Source organism: Danio rerio, chromosome 16, assembly GCF_052040795.2.
Source record: "Danio rerio strain M-AB ecotype USA chromosome 16, GRCz13ab, whole genome shotgun sequence".
Taxonomy (NCBI): domain Eukaryota; kingdom Metazoa; phylum Chordata; class Actinopteri; order Cypriniformes; family Danionidae; genus Danio; species Danio rerio.
This window is the reverse complement of record NC_141036.1, coordinates 49,276,515-49,295,736: the sequence shown is the minus strand read 5'-3', so window position 1 is coordinate 49,295,736 and position 19,222 is coordinate 49,276,515. Positions and strand designations below refer to the sequence as shown.

The 19,222-nt window shown below is 35.1% G+C and overlaps 1 protein-coding gene across 9 annotated transcripts in view; it reads left to right on the top strand.

The window, feature by feature from the left end:
• The window catches only part of oxr1a (oxidation resistance 1a), a 310,698-nt gene that overhangs the window by 220,926 nt on the left and 70,550 nt on the right, over window positions 1-19,222 (top strand). For all 9 annotated transcript variants that reach the window (XM_087286150.1, NM_001114444.2, XM_087286149.1 and 6 more), the window contains 2 exon segments: window positions 1,991-2,098; window positions 6,546-6,662. In XM_087286150.1, coding sequence (XP_087142276.1) covers window positions 1,991-2,098; window positions 6,546-6,662 — 225 coding nt within the window.

Below are 19,222 nucleotides of genomic sequence, written 5' to 3'. Positions count from 1 at the left end.
CTATATCTTTTCCAACTAATCTGATTTACGGTTTTCCGAAAACTGATCCGGAAATTTACTGGAAAGTCCCATTGACTTAACATTGGACCAAACTTCATGACCTCATACCTTTCCACCTGACTGTTATACAGACTTAAAGTTACACTCATTTAACTTAGACTACCGATCTGCCAATCACTGATGACCTTTCAGCTTACTAGCCACACCCTAGCAACCACTTACAGTACCTTAGCAACTGTTCCATAGACTTCCATTGTAAAAAAAAATTGGCATTGACTTTACATTAAACATATTGACAACATACCAATCCATACCGACAATATAGTAATTCATACTAGAAACATACTAACATACTAACATACTAATCATACTATCGACTTGCTAATTCATACTAAATGAATTAAAATGGTGCAATTAGCCACTAAATTGACAAAACATAAAATAGTTACGTCTCCTCGTGAGATCACCATAGTGTGGTATGACAAGGTAAAGATGTGGTCTTTCTCTCTGAGAAGGCTGTCAAACTGACGCTGATTTAGGATTCTGGATTGAATGAAATGAATAGTTTCATCCAGTGGACACAATTGGAACAACAAAAATTGCAGCTCATTTTTATTCTTTACAGAATCATCTTGTGGGCCGCAGTAAACCCAATTGTCCTTACGTTTGACACCCCTGGGCTAAGGGGTAGAATTGGGCCTAAGTTATGTGTAATGAATATAAATTTTTTCCAATTATTTCAAGCTCCAAAAAAAAAAAAAAAACATCTTGTGGAGTTAAAAAAAAAGTGTATTTAGTAAATGACACGAAAAAGAAAAACTCTTTGAATATTTTACACTTTGCTCAGTGTGAGCTCTTGCATTCAAAGCAAGGCTACTGGTGAGTGCTTTTCAAAGCTGAACTACTTTCAACTTTTGGAAAGCTTGTTGTGGTTTCAAGCGAAGACAAAACATGGCGTATGTGATGAAGAGCTCTCGCTTTGTTGATTTGGGAAGCAGTTAATAGACTATCCATTAACTGTATATGTTTTACATTTTAGAACACAACTGGAAATGTTTTCAGTTTGCATACTTTACATTTTTTTCCCTTCAGGCCAAACTCAAGGTTGTAATCTAGCCGTCTTCCTCACATGAGAGACTCATGATATAGAGTAGCAGAACTGTGTAGAATCCTTTACATTACGATCATGTCTATAATGGTCATCTGACTGTCCTGAGATCTGATGTTTAGATGACCGTAATGATGTGATACGGAGGAAAGGAATATAGTGTGTCATTGATGTTCATGCAACAATAAGTTTAACACAATCTGCAAAAAAAAAAAGCAGAAGAATGTGTTCACACCACATTTCTGTTATTTTGTTGTCTTTGCACTTTCTTTCAGTGTCAAAAACATTTAGAATTTTAAATTGAACCCTGCTGTTCGCTGTCTGTCACCAGTTTTTTTTATTTATTTATTTTTTTAATAGTCTGCTACACTGATAACAATTTCCTGTTGGGTCTACTGTAACTTACTGGCAGCCGTTTGCCAGTAACTCACTGTAAATCATTTACAGCAAAAATACTTTGTTTATATTTACAACACCATTTATCCTGCTGTATACAGTGGGGGAAATAAGTATTAAACATGTCATGTTTTTCCTTGGAATAATATTTCTAACGGAGCTGTTGACATGGAATCGAACCAGATTTTGGTAAAAACCCAAACAATACAAACATAAAAATAAAATAAAACATCTGAAAAAATTAGTTCTGTGTAACAACAATGACATGACACAAGGAGAAAGTGCTGAACTGCTCAAACGTGTTTAATACTTTATAGAAAAAAGCCTTCTTGCTGTGAGGCGACAGTGCTAACCACTGAGCCACCATGCCACTCATTTAGATTATATTAAGCCTATCATTTTTTTCAGTGTAGGAAATTTCTCTTTATTTCTAAATGTTTTTTTTTTTTTTTTTTTTTTAATGTTTTATGTACCTTTGTTGTGCAGGTGGAGTCGCGGGACACTCTGAACAACATCGCTCTGAAGTTTGACACCACTCCCAATGAACTTGTTCAACTCAACAAACTCTTCTCCAGAAATGTGGTCCCGGGTCAGGTGTGTATTTATTTAATTTTTCATACTTTGTAGACTTGACCAATTTATCAAACATTTTGTCAGTAAAGCCAGTTCTAAACACCACAAGTTGCCATTGATTAAAACCCAAACCTGTATTTGCTTTGTTGTGAATTGAAATTTTTATTTTGTTTTAATATTTTTTATCCATATAATTTTACATTTTATTCATTTATTCATTTTCGTTCGGCTTAGTCCCTTTATTCATGAGTGGTCGCCACAGCGGAATGAACTACCAACTTATCCAGCATATGTTTTACACAGCGGATGCCCTTCCAGCTGCAACACAGTACTGGGAAACACCCATACACACTCATTCACACATATACACTACGGCCAATCTACTTTATTCAATTCACCTATAGCGCATGTCTTTGGACTGTGGGGGAAATTGGAGCACTTGAAGGAAACCCATGTGAACACGGGGAGAAGATGCAAACTCTACATAGAAATGCCAACTGACCCAGCCGGGACTCGTGGCCTTCTTGCTGTGAGGCAACAGTGCTAACCACTGAGCCACTGTGCCGCAACATTTTATTTATTTTTTTATTTATTTATTTTTATTATTTTTTTTTCATTGATTAAAAGCTAATCATGTTTTCTTTTTTTTTTCTTTTTTTTTGCGGATTTAAATGTTTGTTTTGTTTTGTTTTGTGTTTTGCCACACGTTGCCATTGATTAAATCCTAATTCAGTTTTTTTTTGTAAATTTAAATGTTCATTTTATTTTATTTCTTCATTTATTTTGTTTGCTTTGTTTTGTTTTGCCATTGATTAAATCCTAATGCTGTTTTTTTTTTGTAAATTGAAATGTTTATTATATTTATTTTTACTTTTTGTTTTGTTTTGTTTTGTTTTGTTTTGAGACAAGTTGCCATTGATTGAAATCTAAACTTTTTCAAAACTTTCTGAATATCCTGCTTTGCAGCAAAATGTTTTTTTTTATTTGATTTGATTTGATTTGATTAGTTTTGTTTTATTTGTTACAAGTTGCCATTGATAATTCTGTTTTTTGTTGTAAATTTAAATGTTTATTTCATTTTGTTTGCCACAAGTTGCCACTGATTGAAATCAAAGCTTTTTCAAAACTTTCTAAATATCATGCTTTGCAGCAAACTCCATTCGATTACATAAGTACATTGCAAACGTCATTTAACATTAACCGCAGCATTCAAAACATCACTCTCTATACTAAACTCACAGCAGCATTTCTCTTTAGACTTTCATTATGACAATTCACTCCCCCACCGTTAGATCTCTGCCAGGCGACAAAGAATCAATCGCTCACTGTTTAATATAGTGCAACAGCATATCAATTATTAGCCGGTATGACATTTAACCAGATGATATCTCTCAGATAGATATAGTGATTAATGACTTCTCTCTTCCAGTCAGGGCTTGAGCAGTTATGAAAGATCTCTTGCTAAACAGCTCCAGCATTGCTTCATCATCTTCTCTCAAATGAGTGTTAAGCAAAGCTGGAAGTCGGGATGGTTGATATGCACATGGCAGCGCGTGCAGTAATGAGAGGGTAATAGACAGAGTCGGACACTGGAGATGCCCATGGCTGCCTAATGCAGTACAGCTGAAGGGCTCTCAATTCAGGTCACGTGGGTAAACTCTGCAGTTCTTCTATTAGTTTAGTCCTTCACAATGTTTGGGACTGCTGAACATGCCCTCCGCATGGACTTTACTAGCTGCAAAACAACTCCAGGAGAGCCCTGTTTACTGCTCTGAGATCTGAGGTGCACCAGGAGAGATGGCCTGATAGATGTGCTCAACTTTAGACTTTGTTTGAAACTTGTTTGAATCCCACCTCCCACCCCCCAATCTCAGCAGGGTGTTTTCACACCTCTAGTTTGAAAAAAGTCAGGAAAGTGGGTAAGACTAGTATTTGTTTAGGTGGGATTGTCGAGTGGCGAAGGAGGGAAGGGTTTGCATGAAGTTTCATTATGTGCATGCTCTGATTTTCACAGCAGCAACACAAACACAGACGCAGGGGAGATAGACAACGATTTGGAGAGCAGTGTTTACAGTGGATCTGAGAGCTGTGTGGAAATGGAGGATTTTAAGTCTATAATATTGTAGTGATATTAGTGATAGTGGGTCACGCCGATCACTTACATGTAATGCAGAAGTAACTCATTGACTTCACTGCGATTGGACAGCTAGCTCAAAAGTGACACTGATGGGCACTGCATTTTTTAACTTGCAGAAAACATGGCACTACTATTGACAATGACAGAAAACAAATGCTCAGCTCGATTAAAAAAAATGCTCCAGTGAACAATTAAACGGTGCAAGATAATAATAATAATAATAATTATTATTATTATTATTATTATTATTATTATTATTATTATTATTATTATTATTATTATTATTATTATTATAACAATAGTAATAATAATAATAATAAATAATTGAGGTGCTGTAGGTAGTGCTGTCGCCTCACAGCTATAGGTCGCTGGGTCTCTGGTTCGAACCTTGGCTCAGTTGGCGTTTCTGTGTGGAGTTTGCATGTTCTCCCTGCACTTCCTTCGGGTGCTCCGGTTTCCCCCACAGTCCAAAGACATGCGGTACAGGTGAATTGGGTAGGCTAAATTGTGCGTAGTGTATGAGTGTGTGTGTGTGAATGTGTGTGTGGATGTTTCCCAGTGTTGTTTTGCGGCTGGAAGGGCATCCGCTGCATAAAAACGTGCTGGAGTTGGTGGTACATTCAGCTGTGGCGACTCCAGATTAATAAAGAAACTAAGCCGAGAAGAAAATTAATGAATGGATAAATATTAATTCATTTTATTTGTAAATGGCACCTTTCTAGACACTCAAGGTCGCCTTACAATAAGCATTAACAGCCATACTAGAACAAATTAAAAGAAATAATAAAACATTACCAAACAAGCAATGACCAAACGAGTGTAAACACACATCCCAAAATAACAAAATAACATGATAAAAACACAAGGAAAGCCTGCTTATAATATGGGTATTCTTCACTGGGTTGTTAACTGGTTTGTTTACCTAACATTTAATCAAGATCCAACCATTTTCTTCCACTCTGGAATTGCCTTCCATCTCTAAAGATGTCAGTTTGACCGGTAGATATTATAAAATTAATTAAATACAAATATCTGACATATTAAGTAATGATACAAATAAAAAGTATAAAGATTAAAAAGTATAAAAAGATTTTGTAAAAATGTTGAACTGATTGGAACTTTTTTTTTATTATTCTACTATCCAACCATTCATCTATCCACTGACAAACTTAATTAATGGAAGGCTAGCTTAAACACAGCAAATTATATTTATTTCTTATATTCTGACGTGCTATATGGATGAATTATAAAGCATAAAAATGCTAACATTTATATATATATATATATATATATATATATATATATATATATATATATATATATATATATATATATATATATATATACACACACACACACATTTCAATTCAAAATTATTACTTTTTCTTTGGTTTTAAACATTTTCCAAATGATGTTTCACAGAGCAAGGAAATTTTCACAGTATGTCTGATAATATTTTTTATATTATCAAATATGTCTTATTTGTTTTATTTCGGCTAGAATAAAAGCAGTTTTTAATTTTTTAAAAACCATTTAAGGTCAAAATTATTGGCCCCTTTAAGCTATATTTTTTTTTTTTAAGTCGACAGAACAAACCATCGTTATACAATAACTTGCCTAAATACCCTAACCTGCCTAGTTAACCTAATTAACCTAGTTAAGGGCCTTTTTTACAGAGATCTACCAACTACCGGTGGCGTTATTTCAATGACAGATGTACGTTTGCAGTATTATAAGTCGAGATCGCATTTATGTAATAGCCTACGAGCATGCGAATCTCTTTGCTTGTGCACCGATTTCCTCTGCTCGTGCACAAAACGTCCTGCACGCCCCTTAAAATTTGTGCTGCTCAGGCACAGATCTTCTTGTGCACTCTCAAATAAACGCTGCTGAAGTGCGATTTAGTGCGTTAATGTAACAAGCATGTCTCCAACATTTATTAGATTTGTTAGGATTATTTATAAATGTCTCCAATAGACCTACAGAGTGCTAATAATGCGTCCTAAAGTAAAGTGAAACGGACTGTACGTCGTGTTTGCTGGCCTCACGCGTCGTGCACCTGTCAGACGGCCAGTAAGTCAGCACGTAACCCTAAAGGATTAAACGAATGCACTACTACCGTTACAGAAAAGTTTGCGCTGTTATAATTCACTTACCTTTTAATTTGTTTTGGTGCGAATTAAAAGCAGCGTTAGTTGTATAAAATAGTAATTTGCTTCATATCTAAAAACACTGGCAGCCTGTGCTACAGTATGTTCAAGTGATTGTGCATCCATGCATGCAGCCGCTGGCTGGTGTTTCTAAACCATCACATTGTGATTGTGTTTGCAGGTCTTGTATGTTCCAGATCCGGAGTACGTGTCCAGCGCGGGCAGCTCTCCCTCCTTCAGTCCCAGCAGCCCTCTCTCTCCAACATCATCTGAAGCTGACCTGGAGAAAGTTACCACGGTATGTGACATTTCCCTCTTCACACTGCACAGCCTCAGCGTTTAACCTGTGCTCTGAAGGGACTCCAAGCATCACATGCAGTCACACATTGGTTTTTTCCAGAATCAAAGCTCTGTGTGAACGTAGCTTTTGTGTCTGGGCTACAGGAATCATGTGAAAGGGCAATGAGATGCTGCTGTCTATTGTTAGTCAGGAAACATGGCACTTTGTTTACCGTCAGCTGATAGAAAAAATGCCAGTCTGGCAGAAAAGCTCTCTGTCAGTCAGTATATTGTCGAGGTATTTGCAGTTTTGTTTGTCAAGGCTAATTAAAGCCTGCATGAAAAAAAATGTACATTTATTTTGCTTGCACACATTTTTATGGTGCGTTCACACAAGACCCGGTGAACATTTTGAGTTTACTCGCTTCATTCGCACGTCCAATTCACTTCACATTAGATGCGGAAGGGGCGTTTGTCTGTCTGGTGACTCCAGTTTGTTGCTAATGGCTGACATGGATTTTATTGAGAGTGTAGCTATGCTTTATACTCTTTAGGAAGGCTGAAAAACAATGTAGATTCGTTCTGCACTGTGTCTGGGTCCATCAGATCCTTCAGAGGTGCACCCAGCTCTGTGAGTTCAACTCCTCCAGAAGCTGCTCCTGGATGATGGAAACTTTTAGCTGTATTTCCAACTGAGCCGGTCCCAGTTTGATTAGCTGTTGTCTAATGTCAGCAGGAGGATTTCCCCGCAGGACACCAACTATTGTCGCCATGTCATAATCACGCTCATACTAGACCAAGCTCCTGATTGGTTAATGCGAAGCAAATGTCCGCCACAGTTTAGATTTTTCAACTCGAGTAATTCGTGTGAATTTTGCATTAAGCGCGTCAAATGCCCAAAACACACTATTTGCAGCATAACATTTGCTCAAATCACGTCATTCACATCGCCACATTCACACGAATAGCACCACAGGATGTCTGATCATGTCTATGCATTGACTTAATATGTAAATCACTCATGCTTAACGATTCGTCTGCATTTACGAATGTTGTTTCTGTAAATTAACTGCTTTTTTTGGGTCTTTATTAGATTTTTTATGGCTTTTTATGGAGATGGATGGATGGTTGGATGGATGGTTGGCTGGCGGAATGGACTTTATTGAGTATTTATTCCATTTTTATGGCTTTTATGGTATAGATAAAGAGATAGATGGATGGCTGGCTGGCTGGATGGGTGGATGGATTGATGGGTGGATGGATGTTTCTCCAGATTAACTGGAAATATTGGATAGATAGATAGATAGATAGATAGATAGATAGATAGATAGATAGATAGATAGATAGATAGATAGATAGATAGATAGATAGATGGATGGATGGATGGATGGATGGATGGATGGATGGATGGATGGATGGATGGATGGATGGATGGATGGATGGATGGATGGATGGATGGATGGATGGATGGATGATGGATGGATGGATGGCATAGATAGATAGATAGATAGATAGATAGATAGATAGATAGATAGATAGATAGATAGATAGATAGAAAGATAGATAGATAGATAGATAGATAGATAGATAGATAGATAGATAGATAGATAGATAGATGGATGGATGGATGGATGGATGGATGGATGGATGGATGGATGGATGGATGGATGGATGGATGGATGGATGGATGGATGGATGGATGGATGGATGGATTTATGGCATAGATAGAGGGATGGATAGATGGATTTATGGGATAGATAGATAGATAGATAGATAGATAGATAGATAGATAGATAGATAGATAGATAGATAGATAGATAGATAGATAGATAGATAGATAGATAGATGGATGGATGGATGGATGGATGGATGGATGGATGGATGGATGGATGGATGGATGGATGGATGGATGGCATAGATAGAGGGATGGATGGATGGATGGATTTATGGCATAGATAGATAGATAGATAGATAGATAGATAGATAGATAGATAGATAGATAGATAGATAGATAGATAGATAGATAGATAGATAGATAGATAGATAGATAGATAGATAGATGGGTGGATGGGTGGGTGGGTGGGTGGATGGATGGATGGATGGATGGATGGATGGATGGATGGATGGATGGATTTATGGCATAGATGGATGGATGGATGGATGGATGTTTTTCTAGATTATCTGGGTATATTGGATATTTATTTTTATGGAGGGGGGTGGATGGATGGATGGATGTTTCCCTAGATTAACTGGAAATATTGGGTATTTATTAATTTTTTAGGCTTTTTATGGAGATAGATAGATAGAACACAGGAGAACATGCAAACTCCACACAGAAACACCAGCTGACCCAGCTGAGGCTGGAACCAGCGACCTTCTTGCTTGTTTTGTTTTTTCCAGTTGATTGTTATTATACAGAGTGACCCTGCTTTACCGTTACAATGTTTCAAGTTGAAGTCCTTGTTATATTATATTGGCAGATTATATGTAAACACTTGCATGATATTAGCCCCTCCTGCATTAATTGCTAAAAGTAAGACATAATGATATGATGCTTCTCTTTAAATGATGAAGATGGTAGCTCTCTGGTGCCATTATGAAATATCAGAGAAGTGTGCATTAAATCATCTGACCGCAGTAAATGTGCTTGCAATACTTGGTAATCACACACTGCACCTTTAAATTCTTCAAATACTCTTGTTGTTGATCTAATGCTAGTTACAGAATAAGGACAGATGGAAACATAAAATATTTATACAATATAAACGGGTGTTCTTCTGCAAATTTGCTTTTGAGCTGCTCTGAGATCACCTGGCTGAGGGCTGTGCTTTTTCACAGTCAAATGTGAATATTTACACACTGTAATCAAATACCTGTCACGAGCTGTGTTTACTTGCCCTCATTCTTAAAACTTCATCTAAATCTTTAAAAAATGAGCCGATGTGGCGAATAGGATAAAGCTGAGACAAAAATCATTATGTAAAAGGGAAAAATAATGAAATTACATCTGCAGTTGCATTTTTGCTTGTGTTTATTATATCATGCTATTTCGTATTTTATAAAAGTAAAGACTAAACCCCAAACAGGAATACTGTTGGTAACAGAAGTAATATAAATATAGGGTTATAGAGAGTTTGAGTCTCTATATGCACAGTATTCACACAAAATATCTAAGCTTCCTTTTTTTGGACTTCGGAATGGCTAGTTTTGGTTAGGGATGCACTGAAATTAAAATTCTGGGCCGATATTAAAAATTTGCATTGCTATTAGCTGAAAATAGATTTTTAATAATTATTTATTACAATAAATAATGCTGTTTGCATGTGAATGATTGTATCACAGGTGGTTTAAATTAGGGCTGGATGATATTAGAAAAATGTAGCAGTGCAATATTTTGTAATGCTGCAATATATATATTTTGGGCTATGAATACAGTTTCACTAGATTACTTCAATTTGGAAATAATATTTAATTTTATATTGATTAGGATGGGTCTGTAGGGGATTGCATCTGCATAAAATATAATAAGCAATCTAGAAGCATATAAAATACAATAAAGAAAAACATAAGAATGAAGTAAACTGTTTTATTGTTTTCCAAGGAGTTTTAACACTATTCGGTACAAAATTTAAATAATCGAATGTAAAATAATATTGCATAGTCTTCTTTTTTTTTAAAAAATTCAATAAAATGAATACCTATTAAAGTTACAAATGGTGCAATTTCTTAGGATTGAATGCTGTTAGAAATCCATGATCACAGGCCTCAAAAACAATTCAAATCATACATTATACTCCTGCGATGTGACTATTGTGAATGATCTCATTGCAATATCGATGCTAAAACGTTATATTTTGCAGCCCTAGTTTGAACCTAAAATAACTTCAATCTTGTGAAGAAAGTTTATCTGAATCTCTATAATGACATACAGTGCGGGAAATAAGGGCGTATTAACACTATGCTATCACAACCATGCCCAGGCCCGTTTCCTTGATAGTTTGAGAAGTGTGAGTGCTCTGAAGGGGGCTCAGGCATGGTTCACTTGACTGGCCCTGGCCCGGTTGGAAGAGGTGTGCCAGAGCGTGATTCACTTGGGCTTTGGTGCGGTACGCTTGTAGTGTGAGTGCAAAGCGAGCCTGAGCCTGAAACTGAAGACGAGATGTGACTTTTACTGGACTGTTTCATGTGGATGTATTAATCATTGTTACCGTTCAATGCATGCAAACGATATCGTCGTAGATTAATAAAGCTCTACGTTGTTTATGCGTTGTTTATGAGCTACAAAAGTGGCTGATCTGTTCTGCGAAATATTTCACTGCATGTCACTTCATATCAAACGACTAAATTAAATAACTAAGAAAATCTCTACTGTGCTGAGCGAAAGCGCTTACTGAACAGCACATCATGGATGACGCAAGCGCGCTCAGGCTCGAATGTAATGTGAGTGCGGGCACAATAGTGCTTCGTCCCGGTTCAAGGCAACTGTACATAGTGTGAGTACGCCCTAAGTATTCAACAAGTCATTATTTTTCTCAGTAATCATATTTGAAAAGGTGCCGTTGACTTGAAATTTTCACCAGATGTTGATAACAACCAAATAAATCAATATATACAAAGAAAACAAAACTAATTAGTTTACAAATGAAGTTATGTGTAATTAAATGAAATGACACAGGGAAAAAGTATAGAACCCTTGAGGAAAGGGAGGTGTAGAAAGGCAGTGAAAGCCAAGACAGCAGCTGAAATCTCTCAGAAGTTATTCAGCAACCCTCTGGATTTCATCATTGTAAATTACTAGCAGTCCAACATCTACATTAGCAGGAGGATGAAGACGAAACCAGGGTGGACATTTCAGCAAGATGATGATCCAAAACAAAGCCAAGGAAACTCTCAAATGCTTTCAGAGAAAGAAAATCAAGCTAAAAAATGGCCCAGCCAATCACCTGACTTCAATCCAATAGAGAATACAAAATAAATATTAGTTTGGATAGACAAAAACCCACAGAACCATCAAGATTTTTACACTCTGTTGAAGTCTCTTAAAAAAATCACACCTGAGCAATGCATGTAACTTCATTCTCCATATGAAAAAAGGTCTTTGAATAGTTATTTCCCCCGCTGTATAATAATGAAAAGTTACAACATTGCGATTGTGTAATTTCTGTGGTTAGAAGAACTGAGTAATCTATTTATGACCCAGCTTTAGAGATCTCTGTGATACCTGCTGTCAGTAGTATTGGTGTTGAACTTGTGTTTTGCAGTAAAAGGTTGAATCTTCAGCATGTTATCATGAGGTGGTCGTTGTACCTCACTGCTCCCCTGGTCTCCATAGTGATGGTGTGACGGTGCCGTTTGCCAACCTGCCGCTGTGTGCGTTCAGCCGCTACCTTTCCTTCTTTCACACATTTCTATTTGGACGTTCCTCTGGGGGAAGAAAGATGTGATCAGTCTAGCAGTCTGAGACGGGCGCTGCACTTGGAATGAAATAAGGACTCTTGACCTCCTCCGAAATCCAATAGACACAACTGTTGATGATTGACGTAAAGGCACCAAAATGTAATACTCCATTCTGGATATTTAAGACTGCATTCCTAGAAGCTTTGTCAGAAAACGTTTTCAAGAAAGCAGTACATGTGTCTGTGTATGTGTGTAAGTGTATATGGACTGATGGATGTTAGACGGATGGATACAGACAGACACAGATAGACAGACAGATATATAGATATTTTGTTTCTCTAGATTAACAGTATTTATTGGGTATTTATTGAATTTTTTATGTGGATGGTTGGATGGATGGATGGATGGATGGATGGATAGATGTTCTGTTTCTCTAGATTAACTGAATATATTGGGTGTTTATTAATTTTTATGGAGATGGATGGATGGATGGATGTACGGATGTATGTATGGATGGATGAATGGATGAGTGAATGTTCTGTTTCTCTTGACTAACTGGATATATCGGGTATTTATTAATTTTTTATGCCTTTTTATGGGGATGGATAGATGGATGGATGGGTGAACGTTCTGTTTCTCTAGATGAACTGGATATATTGGGTATTTATTATTTTTATGGCGATGGATGGATGGATGGATGGATGGATGTATGTTCTGTTTCTTTAGATTAACTGGATAAATTGGGTATTTGTTAATTTTTTATGTTTTTTATAGGATGAATGGATGGATGGATGTATGGATGGATGGATGGATGGATGGATGTTTCTCTTGGATTAACTGGATATATTGGGTATTTTTTTATTTTTATGGCGATGGATGGATGGGTGGATGGATGTTCTGTTTCTCTAGATTAACTGGATACATTGGGTATTTGTTATTTTTTTATGTTTTATATGGGGATGGATGGATGGATGTTTCTCTTGGATTAACTGGATATATTGGGTTTTTTATTTTTATGGTGTTGGATGGATGGATGGATGGATGGATGGATGGATGTTCTGTTTCTCTAGATTAACTGAATATTTTAGGTATTTGTTAATTTTTTATGTTTTTTATGGGGGATGGATGGATGGATGGATGTTTCTCTTGGATTAACTGGATATATTGGGTGTTTTTTATTTTTATGGTGATGGATGAATGGATGGATGGATAGATGATGGATGGATATTTCTTTAGATTAACTGAATATATTGGGTATTTATTAATTTTGTATGGCTTTTTATGAAGATAGAATTAGACCAATATTAAAAGTATATGGCATGTTTTCATAAATAATTAAACAAATGGAATTGTATATTGATAAAATGTTACCCAGAACAAAAAAAAAGGATCATAGTTAACTAAAAAAAAACATACAGTTTAGATGATAAATTTCAGAAATGTTTATTTAAACATGCATGGTTTTATTTTAGTTAAAATCGATGTAGGAAAATAACTAATTTAAATGAATAGTACGATTAACTCTTAATTAATATTACAATCAACTAGAAAATGTTAAATACAAATAATAAAATAAAAATAAAACAATGAAATCATTAAAATCAAAACTATTTTAAATTAATAAAATAACATTGATTGAACAGCTTTCCACCAGAGACACGGCAGGGGAGCAAAGGTTTTGTGAAAAGTGAAAATAAAGCACTTGAGTAAAGCAAACAGCTCTTTTTCCCAGACTGTAACGATCTTTTAATTACAGGGCCGTTATTGCAGCTCTATAGAGTGGGCTTGTATTAATTATTAAAGCAGATGCCCTGGCATGTTTGTGTGTAATGAAGAGCAATAGTGAAGGCTGACCACTGGGTGCAGTTTATTTGCTTGGGAAAATGTATTCTCTCTCTCTCTCTCTCTCTCTCTCTCTCTCTCTCTCTCTCTCTCTCTCTCTCTCTCTCTCTCTCTCTCTCTCTCTCTCTCTCTTTCTCTTTTCTCTCTCTCTCTCTCTCTCTCTCTCTCTCTCTCTCTCTCTCTCTCTCTCTCTCTCTCTCTCTCTCTCTCTCTCTCTCTCTCTCTCTCTCTCTCTCTCTTATATATTTGTAATTGATTTAAAATTTATTTATAAATATACAAATATAGCTTTTTTTATGTATTTGTATTTTAGTCATATCATAAAAATGAATGTTTATACTTCTATAAATATATGTAAATACTACAATACATTTTGTTTCTTTTTGAAATTTCTATTCATTTTATTCAGTAATCATTTGTAATAAATGTTTACATATTAAATGCATTTATTTAGAATAATTTCAGTTCATAAATGAATATGAAAATATTGATTTTTACTTGAATGCATAAGTAACTGTTTATACTTGTATAAACAGTATATATGTATAAATATATGTAAATATATGTATATGTATAAATATATGTAAATATTACTATATGTTGTCTTTCTTAATTGTTATCAGTAATGTTAAATAAATTTTACATTTTAAATGTATTTATTACTTCAGTAAAAGATTGCATTTATTAATTCCGTATGAAATATTTATGTTTTGTTTATAGTTATTAATTTGGTTTAGTAGTTTTATTTTATTATTGTTTTTGTTGTCAAGCTGTATATTCAATACTCCATTCAATACTTTTTTGAATTACTGTTATATCGTTCATTATTTCATATAAACGGGACAATTGCTTGATTTATGCTAATATTTATTCATAGTCATATCATCATACACGTATCCGTACAGTTAAAGTCAAAATTATTCGCCCTCCTGTGAATTTTCTTTTCTTTTTCAAATATTTCCCAAATTATGTTTAATTATTTCTTAGTATTTTTTCTTCTGGAAAAAGTCTTATTTGTTTTATTTCAGCTAAAATAAAACAAAAGCAGTTTTTGAGCCAAGGTTTTTAAGGTCAAAATTATTAGCCCTTTTAAGGAATTTTTTTTTTTTTTTTGATAGTCTACAGAACAAACCATCATTATACAATAACTTGCCTAATTACCCTAACCTGCCTAGTTAACCTAATTAACCTAGTTAAGCCCTTAAATGTCACTTTATGCTGTATAGAAGTTTCTTGAAAAATATCTAGTCATATTTTATTTACTGTCATCATGGCAAAGATAAAATAAATCGGTTATTAGAAATTAGTTATTAAAACTATTATGTTTAGAAATATGTTGAAAGTCTTCTTTCCATTAAACAGAAATAAGGAAAAGTATACAGGTGGCTATTAATAATTCAGGTGGGCTAATAATTTGACTTCAACTTTACATAAAGAAAATGTTTATACTTGCATAAATATATATACATATAAATACTGCAATTCTTAAACAAATTAATAACTGTAAAAACAAGATAAATATTTTAAATGTAAATAATAAAGGCAATTTTTGACCTAAGAAATACATATATTTAATATGTAAACATTTATTTCAAATAAATCAATGTATAAAATGAATGTCTTTCGTTTACATTCATTTTATACATTGATTTATTTGAAATAAATGTTTACATATTAAATATATGTATTTCTTAGGTCAAAAATTGCCTTTATTATTTACATTTAAAATATTTATCTTGTTTTTACAGTTATTAATTTGTTTTACTTCATTTATTTAATTACATTTTTTGGTAGTCAAGTCGTACACTCCATTCTCCATTTCATTTTTTAATAGCTGTTGTAGTATTCAGTATTTTATATAAACAAGACAGTTGCTTAATTTATACAAATCACACTAGTATATATACAGTTGAAGTAATAATTATTAATTATTATTACTTTTCTTTTTCTTTTAAATATTTTTCAAATGATGTTTAACAGAGCAAGGAAATTTTCACAGTATGTCTGATAATATTTTTTCTTATGGCGAAAGTCTTATTTGTTTTATTTTAACTACAATAAAAGCAGTTTTTTATTTTTTTAAATCCATTTTAAGGTCAAAATTATTAGCCCCTTTAAGCTATATATTTTTTCGATAGTCTACAGAACAAACCATCATAATACAATAACTTGCCTAATTACCCTAACCTGCCTAGTTAACCTAATTAACCTAGTTCAACCTTTAAATGTCATTTTAAGCTGTATAGAAGTGTCTGGAAAATATCTACTAAAATTTTACTTACTGTCATCATGACAAAGATAAAATAATTCAGTTATTAGAAATGAGTTATTAAAACTATTAGGATTGGAAATATGTTGAAAAGATCTTCTCTCGTCTCGTCACAGAAATTGGGGGCAAAAATAAACAGGGGGGCTAATAATTCAGGGGGCCAATAATTCTGACTTCAACTGTTCCTGACAGAAAAAAGTACAGTGTGCTGAACAAATGGTGATTTTATTTTTTACAGTGCATGGTCTCTGCAGAAGTGGGTGGGGCCTGGCAGCATAATCAGCATCAGCGTGAATCAGACTGTCGATTATCAAACATCTCTGACTCTGACTATAAATTCTGGTGACTTTGAATTGCGTCTCCTTTTGCCTCATATCATCCTGATCTTCCCCTCCCTTCCTGCTGGATGCTAAATTTAGTCTGCGTCACCAAAAAATGAGAGGGAGTGAGAGACTGGCAGAGACTGTATGAGTGTGTGTGTTGGTGTTAGAGCGATGGCCAGTTTTAATTACCAGTGGCTGCTGGTGTTGGCTGACACTAGGAAAGGTGACTTTGTCCCAGTCTTACTGATCTGATTTCATGCCTAAAAACTCTTGTGGTGCTTTGCTTTGGCCAATGACATCATGAAACTCCTCTGGTCAGCAGAGGTTATGTGGTGATCATGGGGAGTTTGGGACTCACTTGTGACTCCGATTTGACCTTTTTGACGTGTACCATTCAAAAGTTTTCTTTACTGTTTGTTTAATAAATTTAGTAGTGCAGATAATCATTAAATGTGCTGTATGTTAGTTTTTGACTCTTCTAAAGCATAAAAACACCATCATATGTTTGCAGATATTTAAGAAACATGCCAAGTGAACATACTTGTTTTTCTGAATAACAATGCTGAAGTCAGATATTCTGCTTTGAAAATGTGCATTAAGTGCCAGAATGTCTGTCTTTGGGTCTCTTTAATCAGTCCAATGCCAGTTTAGCCAATTATATTTCAACACCCTGGGTTGCCTTGATGGAAAACTGCATATTTGATTCGTTCAATCAGGAAGGCTCTTTAAGTGTGCGTCCGTGACCGAAACGCGACCTCCAGTGGACAGTAGCAAACTCCGAAATGAGACGCAGATTCAGAGTTCCTTGTGAGATTTTTAATTAGCAAGTAATAGAAATATTATATACGTAAACAATAGGTGAGCAGGTTACATTGTAACCCTGTGTCCTAATAACATGCTTAGTGAAAAAATTTGCAATTTGGCTGTTTTCACCAGACGAAACAGGACAGAAATGTAAATACAGCCATTCAGAAGCACACAATAGTGCACACACGTTAAGGTTTATTCAATCATTCATTTTCTTTTTGGCTCAGTCTCTTTATTAATCCGGGGTCGCCATAGCCGAAAGAACCGCCAACTTATCCAGCACGTTTTTACGCAGCGGATGCCCTTCCAGCTGCAACCCATCTCTGGGAAACATCCACACACATTCATTTACACTCATACACTACGGACAATTTAACCTACTCAATTCACCTGTACTGCATGTCTTTGGACTGTGGGGGAAACCGGAGCACCCGGAGGAAACCCAAGCAAATGCAGGGAGAACATGCAAACTCTACACAGAAACGCCAACTGACCCAGCTGAGGCTCGACCCAGCGACCTTCTTGCTGTGAGGCGACAGCACTACCTACTGCGCCACTGCGTCACCGGTAAGGTTTATAATCTAATTAATACATTTTAAACCTCTTTAACATTATTTAATGTAGATGCTGAATCACTGATATGTGTTGGTTTACACCGAGTCAAAGTTCTAAAGCTCTATTTCAAACGGTTAATTTAATTTATAAGATCTGAGGTGAACTATCTGCTGCTGCTTTCAGTAGTATGGCAATAAATATCATGTAAAATGCCATTCAAACTCACATTATTAGCATTTCACGCTGAATAAAGCACATGAGGTGCACCTGAGGTGATCATTGTCAGTTTTCTGTTGTTCAGCTGCAAGAAATAGAAGCCGTTTCTAAAATATAAATTTCAGGTGTTGCTTTGGACTATTCCTTTTAATATGAAAATATTCCTTTTATCGCATGCCGCTTCTTTTATTTCGAACATGATTTAAATCAGCCTTTGTTGGTGTCGTCAATCTGACAACCTGCTCTTGCGTGTGTTTTGAACCAGGGGTGCAATGCCTAGTTCAACTACTGGGTGTCAAACTTACATGCTGCACCTTTTAAGGTATATAGTTCATCCAAAGTCATAATTTACACACCTATAAATTGTTCCAAACCAGTTTAAGGTTTTTTGTTCAATTCAACAGAAATGAAGATATTTTGAAAAATGTTGGAAACAAGTAACCATTTACTTCCAGTATTTGATTTTCCTTTTATAGAAGTGAGTGGTTACAGGTTTCAGCTTTCTTTTGCTGCTTGAGAAAGAGTAAGTGATTAAATTTAGTTTTTTGGGTGAACTATCCCTTTAAAATGCATTAACAACATACAAATTACTGCTGTACACTCAAAACATTATTTTTGCCGCTTGTTCAAACTAATGGGGACTACTAAAATGAGCTGAAACAACATAATTCTTGTGAGGGCAACTTAATTGTTTTATGTCCAATATTATGTTCACTTAATTTGTTATGTTAACTTAATTGATTTGTGTTGGGACAACATAAATGTATTGTGTGAAACCCTGCATTTTTTACAGTGCCATTTATCACAGAATTATTATCATTCATAGTATTAAGAATAAAGCTGTCATAATAGCTGATTTCTGAAGGATCATGTGACATCAAAGATGCAGAAAATACAGCTTTCAATAAGAGAAACGGCTATTTTTAAAGCCCTATATGTCGTGTTTGCTGGATAATGCTGGAGCATATAGATAAATTAACGTAGTGATGAAGTATTAAGCTGTCAATAACAACAAAGCCACATCTAGATCCATTTTGGGATCTTGAGCGTTGCCATAGAAACAAATCATTTCTGAGTCTAAGGACCAAAACATCTCCAAGTAGCCACCTATTCCTTTGGATTAAAGGTAATAATGTGGTAAATAATGTTCAGTTTCCTGCACAAACTGAT